The sequence below is a fragment of the Balaenoptera ricei genome, chromosome 1, assembly GCF_028023285.1.
Source record: "Balaenoptera ricei isolate mBalRic1 chromosome 1, mBalRic1.hap2, whole genome shotgun sequence".
Lineage (NCBI taxonomy): Eukaryota > Metazoa > Chordata > Mammalia > Artiodactyla > Balaenopteridae > Balaenoptera > Balaenoptera ricei.
In genome coordinates this window covers 32,397,233-32,419,173 of record NC_082639.1, presented here as the reverse complement: position 1 = coordinate 32,419,173, position 21,941 = coordinate 32,397,233, and the positions used below count along the sequence as shown (strand labels likewise).

The 21,941-nt window shown below is 42.5% G+C and overlaps 1 protein-coding gene across 1 annotated transcript in view; it reads left to right on the top strand.

The window, feature by feature from the left end:
* The window catches only part of TRIT1 (tRNA isopentenyltransferase 1), a 43,538-nt gene extending 29,499 nt beyond the window's left edge, over positions 1–14,039 (top strand). Inside the window, exons 3-11 of the mRNA XM_059919710.1 lie at positions 607–703; positions 1,414–1,559; positions 4,247–4,389; positions 6,233–6,344; positions 6,704–6,816; positions 7,072–7,149; positions 9,755–9,864; positions 10,183–10,300; positions 13,211–14,039. Coding sequence (XP_059775693.1) covers positions 607–703; positions 1,414–1,559; positions 4,247–4,389; positions 6,233–6,344; positions 6,704–6,816; positions 7,072–7,149; positions 9,755–9,864; positions 10,183–10,300; positions 13,211–13,380 — 1,087 coding nt within the window. The 3' untranslated portion in view covers positions 13,381–14,039. The remainder of the gene's footprint in view (positions 1–606; positions 704–1,413; positions 1,560–4,246; positions 4,390–6,232; positions 6,345–6,703; positions 6,817–7,071; positions 7,150–9,754; positions 9,865–10,182; positions 10,301–13,210) is intronic.
* Positions 14,040–21,941: the final 7,902 nt, after the last annotated feature.

The window sequence follows — 21,941 nt, the reverse complement described above, 5'->3', positions numbered from 1 at the left end:
TGTCATGTGTAATGCTCATAAGAACTCATGAGGATTTTACAGGTGAGAAAACTGAAGCTCAGACAGGTTGAATGACTTGCTGAGTGTTGGAGCTGGTAATTGAAATCTGTTTGTCTTCACATCCTGTGCTTCCCAGTTCATCTGGTAGAGTCTCAAGTGGCTGAAATGTGCACTACTACCACAGAATGGTGAAGACTGAGTCTAAGAACTATGGCTTAGAGAAACCAGCTTGTAATTTGCCTTAGAAGGCAAAGTCACACAGTGGACATCATCTTGGTGGCTTCCTGAGCAGTTGACACTTAATTCTGTGAGAGAGTCCTTAGGCTCGTGCTTGTTAAGCTGATTTTGAATGCTAAGCAAGCTTTGAGTTTTAGCAGCAAGGCCTAGAAAGTTCTCGAATTGGAAGGAATTACCATCATGCATCTGTCTCTGGTTTATGCAAGTCCCTCCAGAACTGATAGGAAATGATTCTGAGAACTCATGAGAAACAGTGAAGACTAGTATCAAAAGTATGACGAATGTGGTTTCTTACTAATACCCTACTTCCAAGTGAGTCAGATTTTCTTCTTGATATTAATATTGTGATGTCTTTCTTAACATTCACATTGAAGATATATTTGCCCGAGATAAAATTCCTATTGTCGTGGGAGGAACCAATTATTACATTGAGTCTCTGCTCTGGAAAGTTCTTGTCAATGCTAAGGTATGTTTAGTTCAGTCGTAATTCAATGAGGAAATGGGTTCTTCTTTCTTTCCGGCTAATTTTAATGGGAGGAAAGTTGACTTTTGCATATTTCTTATACTCAGCAACTGTACTAACTTTCCTACTTAATATTCTGAAGCAAATGCCACCTCCATATGTGAAGTGGGCTTCTCCAGGCTGGCCTAAGGACAGGGGCTGTGTGTGGGAAAAATGCTCCTCTGTGGATTAATTAGCATCTCCATGTAAGTTAACAGTACATTAGTCTGATTCAGCATTTCCTGGCTGAAACAATCTATATGCCAGGGAGATATCTGACACTAACCATTCTTACAGAGATGCTATTGCGTAGGGTGGGACTTTGCAAACTATAATGTGCTGGAAATTCTGGTCCACTCTTTGGTTACACTTGTTGAGAAGACTAGACTCCTGGATGTGTTAGCCTGGGTAGCTTGTACTCCCGACAAGGAGGCAGGGTACCTGAGTACTTCCCTAGACAGCTAGTCCTCTTTCTTTGTTTGCTGTGGCCTCACAGCACTACCATGGTGTATTGGAATTTTCTGTTTATGATCTGTCTCTCACTGTATGGCAAGATCTTCTGATTCATCTCTATTCTGTGTTCCTAAACACTTAGTAAAGTGCCTGGCACATACAGTGTTTCAGTGTTTGTTGAATTTTTGAATTAAATTTACTACTAACCCTTCATTTAATAGCCCTGGGAGATGGGCACTGAGAAAGTGATTGACAAGAAAGTTGAGCTTGAAAAGGAGGATGGCCATGCACTACACAAACGCCTAAGCCAGGTGGACCCAGAAATGGCTGCCAAGCTGCACCCACATGACAAGCGCAAAGTGGCCAGGTAAGAAAGCTGGGAGCCAACTGACGCCAAGCCCCTTTAGAGTTAGAGGGCAGTCAGTTCTTAAGTGTGCCTGGGTGAGACAGGTTTGGTAATAGCAGTTAGTGGAGATTGATGTGTTTTAGCTCAGCAGGTTAGGAGGTTAGGAGGCCCAGAGTTATTGCCTCAGTCCAACTCCCTCAATAAATAGTTGCACCCTACTTTGTTGTTGTTACATTTAAAATGCATAATACAATACAGTTTTTCCCTAGGGCCTATGTAATCTTGCTTCATTTTCTATTTGATCTTTGCTTGTATAACAGTTTTCATATACATTTTTTCTGGCATGCAGTCAGCTGACATTGTGATTCAGGTTTCATAATTGATGGTGCAATGCTGAGTTCTGCCCCAGCAGCTTGCCCAGTGGGAGGCAGGTTTTATAAACTGTCTTATAGATCAGTTCACCTTTACACATGGAGACTTTCTTGAAGGGAAGAGAGAGATGACCTTATTAGTTCATTAACCATGTTTTGTTAGGTTGCTTTGAAATTGCAGCCTCGTGTGTTAGGTATACTTTTCTTTCTTCCTTCCTTCCTTCCTCCCTCCTTCCCTCCCTCCTTCCCTCTCTCCCTCCCTCCGTCCCTCCCTCCCTCCCTTTCTTCCTTCCTAAGATTAGATGGTTTATTTTTTCCTCCACAAATATGCATCTTCATTGGTTCCATATTCTGTTCACTTCTGACTGCATCTTCATTTTATAAGTCATTTTATCTATTTTTTTCCTTCCAGTTTTATTGAGATATAATTGACATACAGCACTGTGTAAGTTTAAGGTGTACAGCATAATGATTTTCCTTATGTATATCATTAAATTATTACCACAATAAGTTTAGTGTACTTATATAGACACAAAATAAAAGAGAAAGATTTTTTCTTGTTATGAGAACTCTCAGGCCTCACTCTTAACTTTCATGTATAGTATACAGCAGTGTTAGTTATATTTATCATGTTGTACATTACATACCTAGTACTTATTTATCTTGTAGCTGGAAGTTGGTACCTTCTGACTGCCTTCATCCAGTTCCCCCTTCCCCCACCCCCAGCCTCTGGTAACCACACATCTGATTTCTTTTTCTATGAGTTTGTTTGTTTTGAAGTATAATTGATCTAGAACACTATGTTGAATCCTAATGCACAACACAGTGATTTGATATTTCTGTACATTACAAAGTGATCACCACTTAGGTGTACTCTTCTGTAGTGCCGGAAGCGATACCTTATCCGGCAGAGCAGAGGACCTACTATGTGGATGGTTATACACATTAGATATTTATAGCAACATTTGGTATTGACAGGGGTTATGAAGTATTCCACTCAAATGAGTGTTCTAGATCAGTGTTTCTTAATCCTTTTGTATTATCTCCCCTGCCCCTGAAGCCTTTTTAGAAATTTTTTTCCTAATTGTGCTTCCCTCCCTCCCCTCCGTGAAATTTTAATACTGAAGAATAAGATTTTGGGAGAGGGCCACACATCATTGTAATATCTAAGGTTTTTTTGCTCCCTTGAGGGCAATATCACCCTGTTGATAATGTATATTCTAGATAAATGAAGTTTATACTTTCCAGTATCCAGACATTTTATTTTTAAACATTTAAATAGAAATCTTCCAAAAACTTTTTGGAAAACTCAGGGACACTCTGATGAACATTCATTTTTGTATCGTTTTATGGTATGAGTCTAGAGCTTGGTTGTTACTATCTGCTCCTTTTATTAATCAGTTCTTATCATTTCTCCTTATTTTGCGACTTCTAAACTAGTAATGAGTTGAGAATGTGTTTTCGTAAGAACAGTAGGTTCTAAGCAAGAGCTCTAGAGTCTCTAAAAGAAGATTGGAGGACTTCCTTCATCTTTCTTTTAGTTTGAGGCTGTATTCTAGCCTCCAGATAAGTAAGATATCTATTACATTTTTCCCTCTTAGGTCCTCTCTGAGTGACCAGTGATAGGGAAAGATGAGGGGTCTCTACTCTTGTGTTAGGGTTTCAGGAAGTAGAATTGGATCAGGAAGGGAAAGATCACTTTCAAGCTGATAAGTTGCAATCACCCAGAGTGGTAGAGTATAGATTTGAGAGTTAAATTACCTAGTGCTGCATAACATAATAGATGCTGACAGAGTGGATAGTGGCTTAAGAATAAGTGTGTAGTTCTTTCTTCAGTGATCTTTGTGCTAGTAGAGTACTGAATTAGTCAGAAGCATTTTTCATTAATTTTAGACATATTTAAAAAGAAAGTTGATGAGCTGGATATACAGCATACTTTTGTACTGTGGGAAAGGCATTCCAGCGAGACTAGACTTGTTGGCTTATAGCAAAGTGTCCCAGACAAGCTTTTACTGCTTACCTGAAAGTGAATATGTCCTGTTCTCTTTGTGTAGTAGAAACCTGTTGTTTCTGAACCTGTTTAACTGATTTCAGAAAATTTTATATGTGTTTAGAATAGTTTTATTTCTTTCTTTACCTAAAGTTTTCTTTAGAACCCTTTTCTGAGTAGCTATAGGTTTGCAGTAACCCCAGACCTTCATGTGTTCAGGGGCTTATGCAGTGAAAATGACAGTGAGGTATTCTATAATAAATAGCCTCTCCCCTGTTTCTCTCGAGAAGTAATATTTCCTAATGGTTGTTATGGGTGTGCCCACCCTCTCCTTTCAAATGACTTAGGAGCTTGCAAGTGTTTGAAGAAACAGGAATCTCTCATAGTGAATTTCTTCATCGTCAGCATGCAGAGGAAGGTGGTGGTCCCCTTGGAGGCCCTCTGAAGTTCCCTAACCCATGCATCCTCTGGCTTCATGCTGAACAGACAGGTAAAAGTCCTTTGGTGTCCTAGAGTTCATCCGAGACAGAGCCTATAGTAATACATTACTGTATATAAAATCTTTAGAGTAAATCAACTATACTTCAATAGACAGTTGTTTTGAAAAAAAGTGCTTTAGAACTATGAGTGGCTCATAATAAGCACGAAACAAGTGTTAGCTATTCATTTTATTATCATGATCATTATTCATTGACTTAGTAAGACACAGTGCCATTTCCCTAGGTATCTTTCTGGAAAGCAGGTAAAGGTAGCCCTGGCATTAGTATAACATGAGATGAGTATAAGATTAGTATAAGATGAGGATGAGATAAGATGGGATGGGATGGGAAAGAGACTGCCATCCAGAGAAAATCCAAAGGAGAAAGAGAAGGAAGGCTCCTGTGGAAGGAGGTCTGACTCTCTGGATTGGCTAAAGCCTGGATCACTGATTATTTTGGAAGCAGTAGGCCTGAGAAGTGGGAATGATGGTTAGCTAGCTAACTGATGGTATTTCTTTTTGGTTTTTTGCTAATGCCCTGTGATAATAGTAACTTCTTTATCCAACACACATAACAGCAAGCATTCAATGAAGTGTCAAGTGTTCTACATAGTACTTGGATTTCAGAGATGAATGTGAGACAGTACCTGCCCTTAAGGAGCTTCCGGTCTAGTGGGGCAACAAATAATGAGGTAGATACTATGTTGTGATAAACGCTGGGCTAGAAGGTGCTGTGGGGCCACAGAGAAGGGATGATGAGCATTTTCTGGGGGGAGTCGGGGACCAATTTGTAAAGGTAACTTATGAGCTAGGTCTAGAAAAATGAGATCGTTATGGGAACAGGCGGTATAGTTTCGTGATTAAGAACATGTCTCTGAGCCAGACTGTCTGGCTTCAAATTCCTGCTCCATCATCTCTGGTTATGTGAGTTTTAAGGCAAGTTGATTTACCTTTCTGTGTCCCAATTTTCTCTTCTATAAAATGGGGATGATAATAATAGTACATATCTCATAGCTTCGTTGAGGATTAGATGAATTAATAATACATGCAAAGTGCTCAGAATGTGCCTGGCACATGGTGAGTCCTCAATAAATGCAAACTTTTTAGGAAGATAGAAAAAAAGGTTATTATCATTGTAAGCCAAGAAATAGCAATGGCAGAGATGTAGAAGAACATAATTGAAATGGTGGAAATTTGTTGTTAAATTAATCTCAAATTATATTATCTCAAACTTAAATTATAAGGTTATAGAAAAAGGTAATGTTTTAATAATGAACATTTTGTAAATAAAAACGTGTTACAATGCAGCATCAAACAGTGGTACCTGATTCATAATAAAGCTGTGTTTGACCACCACATTGGAATGATTATCACCTCTCACTCTTTGCTCCTTTGTCTGGCTCAGTAGTTCCAGATATACTTAGGATGGCTTTGGTTTAAAGTTTCTCATTCCTGTTTAAGGTGTGTCATCTGAGAGTTCTTAAATATGAAATAGCATAAAGTTAGAGTAACAAATATAATGGAAAAAAGTAAGAGTAAAACGGGGCTCTCAGCTGCCTTTAAAATAAATAATGGATATACATTCCATACAAGAATAAAATATTTCTTCTTCCTAGTAGCTGTAATTGTGTGCTCTTTACATAAGAAGAAGACATGCCTCATTCTGGCTGTTTTTATTGAAATTGCAGAGTTTTAAGTGTGACTAAATATAATTATGAATTACTGTATAATCTTCGGACTCTGAACCTTTTCTTCCATTTGAACAAATTCTCTTCTTTGTGGCAGCCTATGCATTCATCATGTATAGTACACACCTTCGGCAGGCTTGCTGGTTGATGGGTTAATTTGATTCAAGTTCTAGATGAGCGCTTGGATAAGAGGGTGGATAACATGCTCGCCGCTGGGCTCTTGGATGAACTAAGAGATTTTCACAAACGCTATAATGAGAAGAAAGTTGTGGAAAACAGGTGAGAATTTGGCTATTACTTTCACCTACTCTCCATCCCTTGCTTATGGTCAAAAGACCGCAAACATATAATACTGGCTTTGGATCTCCTTGTTTGCTACCCTTCATCATTGGAAGGAGGTTTGGTGTACTTGTTACAGTTGCAATTTTCTAATCTCAGACATTCCCAGGAGTTAATTTTCAAGGGAAGTAACCTGGGAGCTGGTGGGGGAAGGTGGAGGAAGGATTTCAGAGAGGTAATAACTGCTAAGGATCTCAATTTCCTCATCTATGAGATGCAGTGGCTCAGCTAGATCATCTCCAAGGCTCTGCTAGCTTTCCGATTCAATGGCTCATCTGCTGATGCTCTCCTGTTCCCAGCCAGGACTATCAACATGGTATCTTCCAATCAATTGGCTTCAAGGAATTTCACGAGTACCTGATCACTGAGGGAAAATGCACACCAGAGACTAGAAACCAGCTCCTAAAGGAAGGTGTGAATTCTCCATCTAACCTAGCCTTGGACATCCTTGGGTGACAGAGTGTCCTGCTGCTATGGCCTGAGAAGGAGCTGAGGCTAAAAGAGACCCAAATGGCCTTCAGCTCAGAATTGAGACTTTCACCTACCAAGTATCCACCAGTGTGCTGACGTGGCTAGTTTTCTCTAATGCTGGGCTCTGGATGGGCCTTCCTTTCAGCAGAGTGAGAAGTGGTTAGATAGAGGTTCTTATATCTACCTTGTCTTTCAGGTATTGAGGCTCTGAAACAAGTGACTAAGAGATATGCCCGGAAGCAAAACCGATGGATTAAAAACCGTTTTTTGAGCAGTAAGTGTCCTTGCTTTTCCGTATGCCTTGGGTCTGCTTTCAATGGAACACAGATGTTCTCAGCTCACCCAGAAAGTGAACTTTAGTTTCTGGATCTGTTCTAAGATTTGGGACCTGACCTGGGAGATTTTGCATAAGTGACTGTCCAGGGGTATTTCCCTTTGATGCCTCAGAAAACAGTTCTTCCCAAGGAAGAATCTGCCTTATGCCTTGAACACATGAGTGCTGGCTGCAAACAGGGAAGAACGAAATAGCAATACCTTCTTAGCGGAGTTGGTGCTCAGGGTTGATTTTAGCTTCAGATTTTGTACCTGAAGAACAGTCAGATTTCCGTAGGGAGGCTTTCCTAATTAAAATGGTTTTGGGGCCAGATAAGTAGTATAAAAAGACAAAACTTTCACCAATTCTCCCGGCATCGCTTCTGTGTTCAGATACGTAGTGCTTCAGGCTGCTGCAACTCTTAACTTCAGTTGAACAGCACTTTTAAGGAAAAGGGAATGAAATTCTCATTCATTGGACCCTGTACTGCATCCTTAGCACTAAATTTGGTGCCATACATATGTTACTGAGTCTTCAAGGTGGGTGGTATTCTTTTCTTTTTGCAGATAAGTAAATAGAGGCTTAGAGAAGTTAAATAACTTGCTAAAAATCCCCTAGCTAATAAGCAGTAGAGTACTGAATGCAGGCCAGACTCTGAAGTCCACGCTCAGCTTTACACCATGCTTCTTATTTCCTTTAGCTATAACTTTAGCTGGACAGCATTAGTATTGGGCCTTGGGTAAGAAATTGTGTGGTTACGAACTAAAAGGAGATTAATCTAAAGGAGATTAAGCATAAGTGAAACCCTAGTTTTATCTTTTGGGCCCTTTTTTAATATGTTTTTGAATCATCCCTGTTTACCTTTTGCCATTGGATTTCTGCTTTCAGTTACAGATACGCACAGCTGAGGTCTCCCCCCTCCTCCTCAGTGCCTCTGCACAGAAGCACCTTGGGCCATGTTGTTGACCCTTGACTCTCTCTCTCGGTTCTCACTCTCTGCCAGAGCTCTCCAGCGTAGTTCTCACGCCAAGGGGCTTTTTACACTTTCTTCTACTTACCTTGCTTTCTCTGCATGTCCCTTTAGATAGAAGTCTTTGTGTCAGCTGAAACGAAGTTCCCTACTACAAATTTCTAATGCAGCTTCTCTTCTCCACAGGGCTAACAATTAGCCTGTAACAAAAGATGGGTTTTTTTGGGTAATGATTTGGAACTTCTTCCTGTGGTAAAGCCACAACAACTCCCCCATCTCTGAGTCATGAGGGCTTGATGGCACAGGGCATCATATGCCCGTTCCTCATTCATGTGTGTGCCGGCGCAGTCCTGGTGCTAGAGTGAAAGGCACAGCTGCCCTGTAAATCAGGAGCCGTGTGTGATTGGCCAAGGGCTGGTCTGCTGGGATAAGGTTCTGGCAAGAAGCCAGAGGGACTTCCCCACCCCAGCTTGGCCTTGGACCCAAGCCAGAAATAGCAGCTGGGAGCCGAGAACTTGTTGAAAGGTACTTAGACAGGGCACAGAAGCCCAACAAAGGACTTAGAGGGGAAAGGAAAATATAGAGTGGCCTGGAAACAGGTGCAGAGCTTAGCCAAGGCCAGGTGTGCTGTGGATGCTGCCTGCACCCTCCCCGTCTCACCTTTCCGTGCGGTGGCAGGTGCAGCCCCGTCCAGTTTATGAAGAATCTTATTTGTGGTTGGCACTATCAAAAGGCCAGCACCTGCCAGCCGTTGGCATTCTGAGGACTTTGATGTTTTTGTCCATGGGGCAGTGCTCTTTGCCTTTAGGCAACTGACTTAACCTAGATGCGGAAGGCAATTTAGTGTATCCACAGACTGGGGAAACTACCAGCAGAGACTAAACATAGTTGGCTCAGATGGATGAAATGCCTGTAGCTAGCTATACTTCCGGCTACCTCCAGTCTTATCTCCCTTCAGAAGTATTTACCAGAGGGTATTTCTTGAATACTCCTCTAGATCTGTTTCTTAGAAACAGGGCTCAACTAGTTCAATTCCAAGGCTTTTTTCTAATTTTCAGATTCAGCAGCTCACTGGTTGATACTCTGCTGTTGCCAGCCCATGATTATCAGTATGGTATTCATGAGTTTCGTGAATGCTAGACTGCTGAAGGGATGTATACGAACCTGAGACTAAAGAAAGCTGTGAACTCTCTTGCCACAGAGTGACATCACTGTAAGATGATATGGACCTTAGAACAGGCACTCACTTCAAGCTGCTAATTGCCTCCTGTCACGTGCTACCTTTATATTGTAGCCCATACAGTGGTCACTAGAGCTGTTACTCTATATTGTTTTCCTGACTGATCTGGAAGATCCTACACCTGAGACTCTGGATTATACAGCTAGACGTACTGGCTGCAGACCAGTCAGCCTTCTGGGTCTTCCTTGGATTGTGTGTAGCTGTTTGGTTCATGTTTCTGGTTAGATTGAATGGCACGGTCAGAATGTTTATTTCTTTGACCCCGTATGTTCCCCTTGAGGATTTTGGAGTCCTAGGGGCAGAATAGATTGGGTCTTGGAGGCTGACCTCTCACAGCTTTTCTTTGTCATCATTAGGACCTGGGCCCAGTGTTCCCCCAGTATATGGCTTAGAAGCATCTGATGTCTCCAAGTGGGAGGAGTCTGTTCTTGAACCTGCTCTTGAAATTGTGCGAAGTCTCATCCAGGTGATTATTGATCACGGTACACTGTCTACTGTCTGGTTTTCACAAAGCTTTCCTTTGCTGACACCTTTGTTGCTGTCCTGGGCACCAAGCATCCTTTTCCATGGCATAGAGCAGAAGGCTGCTTTGAGATCCCTGGAGACTGCATTTCTACTTTCATGTTCAGAAAGGTTGTTGTTAAAATCTCTGCACAGCCCACCTGCTCTCTGGGATGAGAAAAAGGAATCTTGGGAAAATCTCACTCCTCTTAATATCAGAGTATGATACCCAAATCTCTTTGAAACAAATGCTTCTCCCCCATCCCTTCCTTGTTTTTTTCAGGGCCACAAGCCTGCAGCCACTCCAGTAAAGATGCCAAGCAGTGAAACTGAGAACAAGAGAAGTTATCACATGTGTGACCTCTGTGATCGAATCATCATTGGGGACCGTGAATGGGCAGGTAGAGTCTAGGATAGAGAAATCTGTAAGGGTGGGTCACACTGACTTCATGAAAAATTTAAGGTCTTTGGTAGGTTGAATGCTGGAGTCTGCTTGTTTGTAAAAAAAAAAAAAAAAATGGCCAGATTCCTCTAACAGCCTTTGTTCAAATTTCTTGGAGAGGCCTTCTCAAACGGGAGAGTTATCTCTGTATTCTCAATTTCAAAGGAAGATCATATGCCCTCTAGCTTCAGCTAGAGTAGATGTTTTACTGAGAGGTCTGCAGTTAACTTGCCAGAGCTCCTTTGACTTTCATGATCCTGCCTGAGTAGTTTCTTGGTCTCACGTTTAGACCTCAGTGGGGGTGAGGTAGGATTGTAAGGGAAGCCAGGCAACTCACCCAGGAGGCCAGAGGAGCAGAAACAGCTGGGAGGGAACAGGAAGTGCAGTTACTCCTCCTGAGCACATTCTTCAAAAGTGGTGTCTCTCCAGTAACTTTTAAGGTAATATGTTGAAATGGTGTTGGTTGCAAAAACTGTGATGAAAAGTGTTAAGGGAAACTGTGTGAAAGCAAGACAGTTAGACACGCAGAAAGACGGTGGTCAAAGGGTACTGTCTTCTTCATAAGGCGCTCCTGACCAACCCAGGAACAGCCCTGCACCGAGGTTCTAGTTCCCCGTTTCAGAGCCTGGATCTGTCTTTGCCATAGAGTCACATTGCACTCCCCTGTCCGATTTCTGCAGTCATCCAGCAAAGCTCAAAAGGGCCTTAGCCTCTAAGCCTTGAATTTACATTGTATTTAGAAACTTGTTTAAGGCTCACTCCTTTTAGGCACAAGTAGGGCTTGTGTTTTACCCAGCGGCTGGAATCCTGTATCCTGTTCAGAGTACTGCTTTGCATGGCGTTCTCATAGAAGTGGATTTTTTCCCCCCATACCAACCAATAGAACGATTAGTTCTATTAACTGTTAACTCTGGCAAAATGAACTGCATTGTCAGAGACTGGGGATGGCTGTGATTGCCCAAGAAGCAGAAGAAGCCTCGATTATCGTTGGTTCATAATGATGAAAGGAGAAGAGAAAGAGAGTGTCTGATTGTTTTTTCTAAAGGAAACTTAGTGGTTTGATTTGTCGAATGTCCTTCAGGGATTGCCACAGAGAAGCAACATTTGTGAGCCTTTGTGAGCGTAGCTTGTGTAAGCCCTTCTATAGTGCCATCTGTCAAGTCCTTGCTCTCCCATCTCCTGCTGCCATGGAGAGTCAGTCCAGAAGGCCACTTTTTGCCGTAGGCTCTAGCTGGAGGCAAAGCTGACTTTTTCCCTCAAGTAAACTTTTCCTTGACTTCTAACCTCTTCCTTACCTACTTTTGCTTCCAAATCCCTAAAAATGATGTTTTAAGTAAGTATAAAAGAGAATTTAGGGCTTCCCTGGTGGCGCAGTGGTTGAGAGTCTGCCTGCCAATGCAGGGCACACGGGTTCGAGCCCTGGTCTGGGAAGATCCCACATGCTGCGGAGCAACTAGGCCCGTGAGCCACAACTACTGAGCCTGCACGTCTGGAGCCTGTGCTCTGCAACAAGAGAGGCTGCGATAGTGAGAGGCCCGTGCACCGCGATGAAGAGTGGTCCCCGCTTGCTGCAACTAGAGAAAGCCCTCGCGTAGAAACGAAGACCCAACACAGCCAAAAATAAATAAATTAATTAATTAATTTTTTTAAAAAAGAGAATTTAATCCCATTGTCTGTCTTCAAAGGTGTTTCCAAATAAGATTTCCTTGAAAAAGAACAGGATGGTAAAAAGGAGCTTGTGTGAGTTAGTCAGAAGCTGAGAACTGTCTTTGGGGTGAGAGGTCAGAAATTGATATCAGCCAATAGTAGCTTTTCAGCTTTACTGCTTCTGTGGACCCTTGAAAGAGGGATCATCAGAAAAGAATACTTGCTGTGATCTCTCTGGTGCATTGTGTGCTGGAGAATGCGAGTATCTGAGTTGGTCATTCAGATGGCTTATCTGACCCAGGCATAGGGATGTCACATCAGGAGGGGCAACCTGAGCGAGCTGGTTAAGAAGAGGGAAGGGCGGCTCTGGGTACTGTAGGCCTGAGCCATCTGTCCTGCAATACAGATAAGAATTTGGATTTGTAACTTATTTATTTATTTATGTATTTATGGCTGCGTTGGGTCTTTGTTGCTGCGTGCATGCTATTCTCTAGTTGCGGTGAGCGGGGGCTACTCTTCGTTGCGGTGTGCAGGCTTCTCATTGCGTCTCTTGTTTTGGAGTACGGGCTCTAGGCGCACGGGCTTCAGTAGTTGTGGCATGCAGGCTCAGTAGTTGTGACTCATGGGCTCTAGAGCGCAGGCTCAGCAGTTGTGGCGCACGGGCTTAGTTGCTCCGCGGCATGTGGGATCTTCCCGGACGAGGGCTCGAACCCGTGTCCCCTGCACTGGCAGGCGGATTCTTAACCACTGCGCCACGAGGGAAGCCCTGAATTTGTAACTTATGAACTGTGTGAGTTGAAATGTATCTGTAACAGGCAGCCCCATATGGGAAAATTGAGTCTGGAGCCCTGTTCTGGAAAATTGGCTCTCTTTTTGAGCTATAGGTAATCCGAAGAGCTTACCTGCTGTGTGACCTTGGACATAATGTAAGACCTCTGAAATCAGTCTCTTCCTGTATAAAATGAGCTGAATAATACTGTCCCGCAAGATTGTTGTGTGGATTTAGTGATATAAAGCCCCCAGCAGGTATACATGATATGTGGTAGCTAGTTTGCTAGCTAGCTGGCCATATGACTTATTCTTCTCTTAAAAATGCCAAGCAGCTGTACCAATACATGTGTTGATCCTGTTATTGTTAAAGAAAAGGATTGTATAGTTAATTTTGTATGCTTCCAGGATTATTTGTAGAAAATCCTAATTTTTTTTGTTTGTTTTGCCTTAGCACACATGAAGTCCAAGTCCCACTTGCACCAACTGAAGAAAAGAAGAAGGCTGGACTCAGATGCCATCACTACCATAGAGAGTCAGAGTATTTCCCCAGACCATGATAAAGAGCTTAAAGAAAAGGGATACCTAGGGCAGAATGATGAAGAGCTGAAATCCAGCGTTTAAGGGACTTGTCCAGTGGCCTTTGCAAAGGTGGCGGGGGTCCAGTTCTTTCATTCAGTGGTGTGGTTTTATTTTTTTAATTTTTTATTTCTTTTCTTTTTTTTTTTTTGGTGGTGTGGTTTTAACGTCTCATGTTCTCTGTCATGGAAACAGCAGGCCTTGTTAGCTCCTTGTGTGGCTGATATGTCTGGTCTGGTAATGAGTTTGGGAAGGGCTTTTTTTTTTTCTTTTAACCGTAAAGTTTCTATTTTTGAAAGAGGCACAGATTGCACTTTTTTACATTTGATCTTTCTGGTGATGAATACTGGGATTCACTGTATCCCTTAAAAAAAGTTTTATGTCCTTGACTCTGGCTGGAAATATCTAATTTCCGGACACTTGTATAGATGATTGAGTTATTGTGGGCCACAATTCAAGAGTTCTGGATTTGGGTGAATGGCAGTAAAGGATCAGCCCCGGTGAGATAATTCAGTGAACCAAACCAGTTTTTGGAATTCCATCGAGACAGAGAGAATCCGACTGAGGTGGTTGTGACATGGAACTTGAAAACTGAAGACTGACATTTGTTGAGCTCCTCCTGTGTGATAATCACTGCTATCTTCCTATTGAGTTAGGAGACTATATTTTTATTGAAAGTTAAATAAAGAAAAAGTTTGCAAGAACCTCTCTAATCCTTAAAAAGACGTTTATGTTCATGTCTAACTTATGTACAGTATGCTTTGTTTTCAACATGAGAGCTTTTTCTCAAAGTCGATGTTCTTAATATGCTATCTATTTGTTTATTTAGCGCATGTTTATTGAGCACTTACTATATTCCTGGAAAACATCTGGAGAGGATCTTTTTTTTTATTGGAGATTTGTTATTTCCAGTTGAAGCTCTCTTATTGGAGTGACCTGAGCTACCAGCAACGTGAGTATACATATATATGAATATAACATAAAATTAAACATTTTTAAGTTTGCGATTCAGCAGGGTTTATGTTGTGCAACCAAAACTTTTTCATCACCCCAAACAGAAACTCTGCACCCATTAAGCAGTAACTCCCCACTCAAGCAGTATTATATTTGTTCGGAATCTACTATATGAGAGGCCCTAGAGTAGGCTAGAGGGATACAGAGATACAATGAAATGTGGTTCTTGCTTTCAGGGAGCTTGTAAATATCTTATATATACACAGACAACAAATTTAGGTAAGAGACTATCAAAGACCGTAAGAGCTGTATAGAATTTCACTCTGGAGGGAGGAGGGGAGGGATCATGGGAGAAGGCGCATTTCCGCGGGACCTGAAAAAGCAGTTCTTTGTGAATGTATGTGAGCTAGCTATGCAAAAGTTTTATTTTTTCCCTAGATTTTTTTACACAGTTCAATTTTCAAAAATCAAAATGATATAAAAAGACAAAGACATTCATTGAGAAATCTCGCTCCTACCTCCATCCCCTTCTCCTCCCATAGATAATCACTTATTAGTTTTTTTACATACCTCTCAAGTGTTTTTTTAAGTATCAATAAATATGAACAAATACAAATATATATTCTTATTTCTTCCCCTTACCCAAAAGATAACAAATAGCACATAACTGTCTTTATCCGTTACCTTACCTGTTGGCAGTACCTGGGTGTGCATGGGTTTCCCCTGCCTCCTCTGGTAGGTCTCCCGTTTCTGTTCTTTACCACCCTCCCAAGGGTCCCCCAGTTGAGCACAGGCCATAAGCATACTGAACTTCATTCAGATGCCAGGGTTAGGCCAAAACCAGCCTCTGAGGAAATCTTAAGCTATGGCCAGCCCTTTCATTCAGCCAGCAGATATTTTAGAACTTACTATGTGCCAGGTGCTGTGCTAGACTCTGGGAATTCAATGATCAAAAAAATCCACATTGATCAAATAATTACAGCTGCAGTAAGGGCTGTAAAGAAAGGACACTCGCGGTGAGTGCAGGTAGTCCACAGTCCTCCCCCCACTTGGTGTGTGGGAGTGTGTGTGTGTGTGTGTGTGTTGGGAGGTGTGTGTCGAGGTGCATGGTGTGACACAGCAGGATGCTGGGGCAGGAGTCTGAAGCCAAGACTGCACGTGGTACCCCGTGATCTGGAAAGCTGAGCTTCTCAACTTGACTTCAGTGGCTTCTCCTCCCCCAGTCTGTGGGATATCCTGGCCCCCTTGAGTTTTATTGAGACTTATCCACGTTAACTGATTTGAATCTCAAGAATAAATGTATTCTTTGGTCAAAGAAGAAATTGTCATTGAATCCACATCATCTTATTCTTTAGATTAAATGTGTAATTTTCCCAATCAGTTTATTCACCACTTCAGGAGCTAATGGGGTGGGAAGTGGCATCTTCCCACTGGAAGTGGAGGTGAATACTTATTGTGAGCCAAGGGGGACCAAGCAGTTTATATACATTAGCTTCTCATACAGCCCTGCGAAAGAGACGCTGTTTCTATACATGTTTACCAATGGGGAAACGGGCTCAGCAAAGGCACCCAGCTAGTAAGTGGCAAAGCCAGAATTGAGGCGAGGCCACAGAATTAAGTGTTCAAGCTGTTGAGCCCTGTGTTAAGGTGGCTGGTTTTAAGGAGGAACATTAGTCTCTGAAATGCTCTTCACACAAGTTGCTAAATATGTTTTAAAGCTTAAAAAAAAGTTTCAGTGGAGAAGCAGGAAAAACTAGTTTTAATAATCCTTCCTTAAAAACCTTTAATCCGTCCATCTGAAATACCTGGAGCAGTAACTTCTCGTTGAACTAACTCACTGCTATCTCTCTGGCAGTTGGAAATCAGGGATTTCTTGAAAAAGAAGAATCAAAGTGCCCAATATTTAACTAAGTTTAAGGCACTGTGGTTGTGCCTGCTACCCCTGTTCTTAGACTCAGCAGGATGGAATTCCTTTACCAGCAGCAGAGGGCCTGAGGAAGGCAGAACCCCCGCTAGGAATCTACTTGGTGCCCTGGCCTGAGGCACTGCCTTGAGGTAGATGTCCCCTCTCTGCCTGCTGCCCTCTGAATGACTTTGCTGTTGCACGCATAGGGAAGGGAGTAGCTCTGTCTAATGATTTTCCTATACGTAGAGATGAAAGGCTCCTTAGCACCTTCTTGTACCAATGGGGAAACTGAGGCCCAAAACGTGGACGTTCCACAGCCACAGAGCAAGTTGTGACAAAGCCAGCAAAAGCCTCAGGTCTCCTCTCTCACTCAACTGCCCAATCTCATACCAAATCTCATTTGAGAGCAGGAAGGGGCCAGCTTTGGGCATTTTGTTCAGCCTGGAGTGAGGATAAGGAATGCCATTTTGTACCAGATAATCCCTAGACAAGCAGAGCCTTTCAGTGCAGGTACCCAGAGTCCGTGGCAGTGCTATCTAAATGGCTTTGGCAGTTAATTCCAACACTCAGCAAGCTATTAGGTCCATCTACCTCTGTCAGTAAAAACCTTTTCCCCTCAGTTTTATTGAGAGATAATTGACAGATAAAGCAGACATCTTGACTCGACTTTAGACACTTCTTGTAGTTCGGACAATGCTGTTTTAAGTAGGTAGGAAATACTTTGACTCCGGAAAGACAGGTGGATTCTTTTTTGAATTAATTTATTAATTAATGGCTGTGTTGGGTTTTCGTTTCTGTGCAAGGGCTTTCTCCAGTTGCGGCAATCGGGGGCCACTGTTCATCGCTGTGCGGGCCTCTCACTATCGTGGCCTCTCGTTGCGGAGCACAGGCTCCAGACGCGCAGGCTCAGTAGCCGTGGCTCATGGGCCTAGTTGCTCCACGGCATGTGGGATCTTCCCAGACCAGGGCTCTAACCTGTGTCCCCTGCATTGGCAGGCAGATTCTCAACCACTGCGCCACCAGGGAAGCCCCAAGGTGGATTCTTAGTCTTTAAAATACTTTGCTTGTTTTTTAGGGCTCAGCAAAACATTTCATCTATAGGTACATGGTTTGAGCCTTTGTAATTCTCAGTAATTATTTATGTTCTTAGCCTCAGTCCCGCATTCTACAAAGAAGATTTTTCTGCTTAAAACACTCAGCACAACATTAAAACAACAACAAAAACAAACAGAAAAAAACACTAGAAAGTAAGCTTTTATGAATGCAGTAACCTGTCTCTATATCCCCAGCATCTAGAAAGTCAAATATTTGTTGAATTAGTTGCGTGAAAGCCTCACAGTTAAGTGGATTTCTACATAAATAATCTGCTTTAATTGTTAAATAGCTTTTAACTAAGATGAAGAAATCTTGGGATAGTAGCCACAGGAAGGAGTTTCATTATTTGATTATCACCTACTTGGGTGGTTAGGGCTGTTTTCTGAAAAGATGGCTAACGGGTCATTGGTAAAGCTATTTTGAATACGTACAAAGGATGCTGCCTGGTTGTGTTAGTTAGGGTGAAAGGCTAAGCTGCTGTAACAGAGAGACTCAACAATACAGTGGCTTAAAGAACAAAGAAGTTTGTTTCCTCCTCACATAACAACTCTGAGGGGAGTTAACATTTCCGAAGTGAGCGGTCCAGGTCAGTGGGGCAGCTCCACTCTAAGCGGTCATTCAGGGACACAGATTCCCTGTATCATGTTGTCTCTCCACCCTCTGGGGGGCATTGTCAACACCTGCCTGGTTAAAGTTGGCTCATCTCTGGTTCCAGCCAGTGGGAAGGAGACAAAGCGTGGAGCAGGCACGCCAGATGCCTTAAGGCCTGGACCCTGCAGTGGCACACATACTTTTGCTCACTTTCTTTTGGCAAGAACTTAGTTATGTGGCCACACCTAACCTGCAAAGGAGGCTGAGAAATGTAGTCAAGCCAAGAAAGAATGGGAGGACAGATTTTGGTGGGCAACTTGGAGTCTCCACTAAATTAGTCTCATGGAAAGAACACTGGTTTAACTAATTAGCTCTGCTAGCTCGCTAGGGGCAAATCTCTCTATTTCCCCATCTGTGAAATCAGTGAGTTGCATGAGCTGACCTGAAATATTTCAGAAAGTAAAGCTTGACAAAATCTTGGCTGCTGAGATTTTAAGATGAGAATTAAAAATCGTTACAGTGAACATGAGACTGAGTGAGCCTTGGGGCCAATGGCTAATGCTCTAAAGATGGTGGAAAGGAAAGATGGAAGGTATTTTGGTGGTATTGCAGAATACCTGAACTAAGAGCTGTAACCATCTACCTCCAGACTTCTTTTGATGTGGGAAAAAAAAAAAGAAACTGCTATTTGTACCTGTAGCTGAAGGCTTTCCTGTCTAATATGCTGTCTGTGCGGCCCTGGGAAAGTTGCTCAAGCAGCCGGAGTTTCCTCGTATATAAAATGGAGTTATTACCTCCATTCCAGGGGACATTGTAAGGATTAAATGAGGTCCTTCTGAAAGCAGCATAGTGTTTGGCACTGTAGTGCCTAGTAAGTGGTAGGTATAAATTGGATTTATTTGCTTCATTGGGGAAAAAATTGTTAATGCTACTAAAGTGTTGGTTTATAGTATGGTGTCAGTTCCCAGAAGTTATCAGGGCAAGCTCTGACTTAAAACTGACTGGTTTGGTGGTCCACTGGGCTACTGGCTAAAAATTGTGCCTCAGGCTTTATCTGTCATCCAACCAGGCTTCAGCTGTTAGTCGTTACTGTTGTTGTTTCTTAATGCATATGATTTCTTCATGAGTTAGCTCATTTGCTTGAACAGTCTCATTCACCTGAAATGCCCTTTCCCCTACTCTTCACTTAGTGAACTCCTGCATATCCTTCAAGGCCCAGATCTGATGTCCTCTCCTTAGACAAAGCTTCCTTGGCTCCTCTAGGGAGGTTTAGTTTTTCCTTCCTACGTGTTCCTATAACAGTTTATTACATAATAGTAGCATATGGTACTACGTGCCAGGCATGTTCTAAGTAGTTTACATGTAATTCATTTAGTCCTTACATCATCATTGTTGTTATTAGCTCTGTTTTTTGGTTGAAGAAACCGAGTAGAAGAGTTAAGTGATTTTCTGGAGGATCAAGCTGGGATTTGAAACCAGCTGGGTGGCTCCAAAGTTTGTGTTCTGGGCCAGCATATTCTTTTCCCTCCTCATTGCTCTGCTACAGCACATCTCACCTGTAACTATCTCATGCTCTCGTTGGCAAGTAAGTCCTGCCATGACGTGAATCCTATCTTAAGGCAAATGTGAGGCACACAGTGGGTACCCAATAGATATTAAGGCTGGTTTAGACAGGACATGACTCCATGTCTAAATGTAAACATGGCTACTCTTCACTGGGTGCTTTGCTGTGTGTCAGGCATTTTGTGTTAAGTACATGCATACCTTATAATGATTTCTTTAACAAACGGACAAGGTAATTTATTATTCCCATTTTATAAACAGGCATATATATACAGAGAGCTTAATGATGGTTGGCACAGAGTAGACATGCAAATATTTGCTGAGGACTAGAGAGAAAGTCCTGTGAGGACAGGAATTTTTGTCCACTGTTAACTGCTTTATCCCTGGCACCTACAAGGGGCCTGCTCCTTGAAAGGCACTCGGTAAACATTTCTTTCTTTCTTTTTTTCAATATTTGTTTATTTATTTATTTATGTGTTTATCTGTTTAGGCTATGCTGGGTCTCAGTTACGGCACATGGTATCTTAGTTGCGGCATGCATGCAGGATCTAGTTCCCTGACCAGGGATCGAACCCGGGCCCCCTGCATTGGGAGCACGGAGTCTTACCCACTGGACCACCAGGGAATTCCCTAAACATTTCTTGAGGCGGGATGTGAAGCCAGTTTGGGCTGCCTTAAAACCTATGCTGTAACCATTAAGCTGTACTTCTCCAAAGGCATTCCTTTAGGGGTTTTCAAATGTACAAATTATTTATATCCCATCTATGTATAAGAAGGAATCAAGACAAGAAAAAGCAAAAAAAGATTCCTGAAGAAGTAACCCTTCTACTAAGATGTTTGTGTTAGGTAAGACTTATGGTTACAAATGAAACAAGCCAGATTCAAATGACCTTAAGCAAAAAGGTGATCTTATGATAGGGTTATTGAGGTGTCTCATCAAATTCAAGCACAGGAAAGCATCAAGGCCCCAGGTACAACCAGTACCACCTACCCTGGTGCTGTGGAGTCTCCCTCTCTTGTTTCTGTCACTGCAAACAGGTTTTCTCTTTGGTGGGAGACAGGACTGCCCATAGCACCTAAGCTTTACCTCTTCCAGCTTTTACATCTGAGAGAGATTGTGCTGATGCTTTCTCTGGTTCTAAGTTCAAAAGTGCCAGGATATCTCACACCCATTAGGATGGACTCTATTTAAAAACAAAAAACAAAAAACCCAAGTGTTGATGAGGATATGGAGAGATTGGAACCCTTGTGTTGGTGGGAATGTAAAATGGTACAGCTGCTATGGATAACAGTTTGGTGGTTCCTAAAAAACTTAAAAATAGGGCTTCCCTGGTGGCGCAGTGGTTGAGAATCTGCCTGCCAATGCAGGGGACACGGGTTCGAGCCCTGGTCTGGGAAGATCCCACATGCCGCGGAGAGACTAGGCCCATGAGCCACAACCACTGAGCCTGCGCGTCTGGAGCCTGTGCTCCGCAACAAGAGAGGCCGCGACAGTGAGAGGCCCACGCACCGCGATGAAGGGTGGCCCCTGCCCGCCGCAACTAGAGAAAGCCCTCGCACAGAAACGAAGACCCAACACAGCCAAAAAATAAATATAAATAAATAAATAAATTTATAAAAAAAAAAACTTAAAAATAGAATTGCCATAGGATCCAGTAATTCCATTTCTGGATATGTACCCAAAAGAACTGAAAGCAGGGTCTTGAAGAGATTTTTGTACACCCACGTTCATAGCATTATTCACAGTAGTCCAGAAGGTTGAAATAACCCCCAAGTGTCCGTCGACAGGTGAATGGATAAACAAAATGTGGTAGATACATACAATGGGACATTATTCAGCCTTAAGAAGGAAATTGTGACACATGCTGCAAAATGGATAGACCTTGAGGATATTATGTTAGATGAAATAAACCAGTCAAAAAAAGAGCAAATACTGGGGCTTCCCTGGTGGCGCAGTGGTTAAGAATCTGCCTGCCAATGCAGGGGACACGGGTTTGAGCCCTGGTCCGGGAAGATCCCACATGCCGCGGAGCAGCTAAGCCCGCGTGCCACAACTACTGAACCTGCATTCTAGAGCCCGTGAGCCACAGCTACTGAAGCCTGCGTGCCTAGAGCCCGTGCTCCACAACAAGAGAAGCCACCGCGATGAGAAGCCCACACACCGCAACGAAGAGTTGCCCCCTCTCGCCGCAACTAGAGAAAGCCCGCGCGCAGCAACGAAGACCCAGTGCAGCCAAAGATAAATAAATGAATTGTTTTAAAAAATAAAAAAAACAACAACAAATACTGTATGTTTCCACTTATATGAAGTATCTAGTCAAATTCGTAGAGACAGAAAGTGGAATGGAGGTTGCCAGGGCCTGGAGCAAGGAAATGCGGAGTTGTTTAATGGGTATAGAGTTTCAGTTTTGCAAGATGGAAAAGCTCTGGAGATTGGTTGCACAACAATATGAAATGCTTAACACTACTGAACTGTTCACTTAAAAATGGTTAAGAT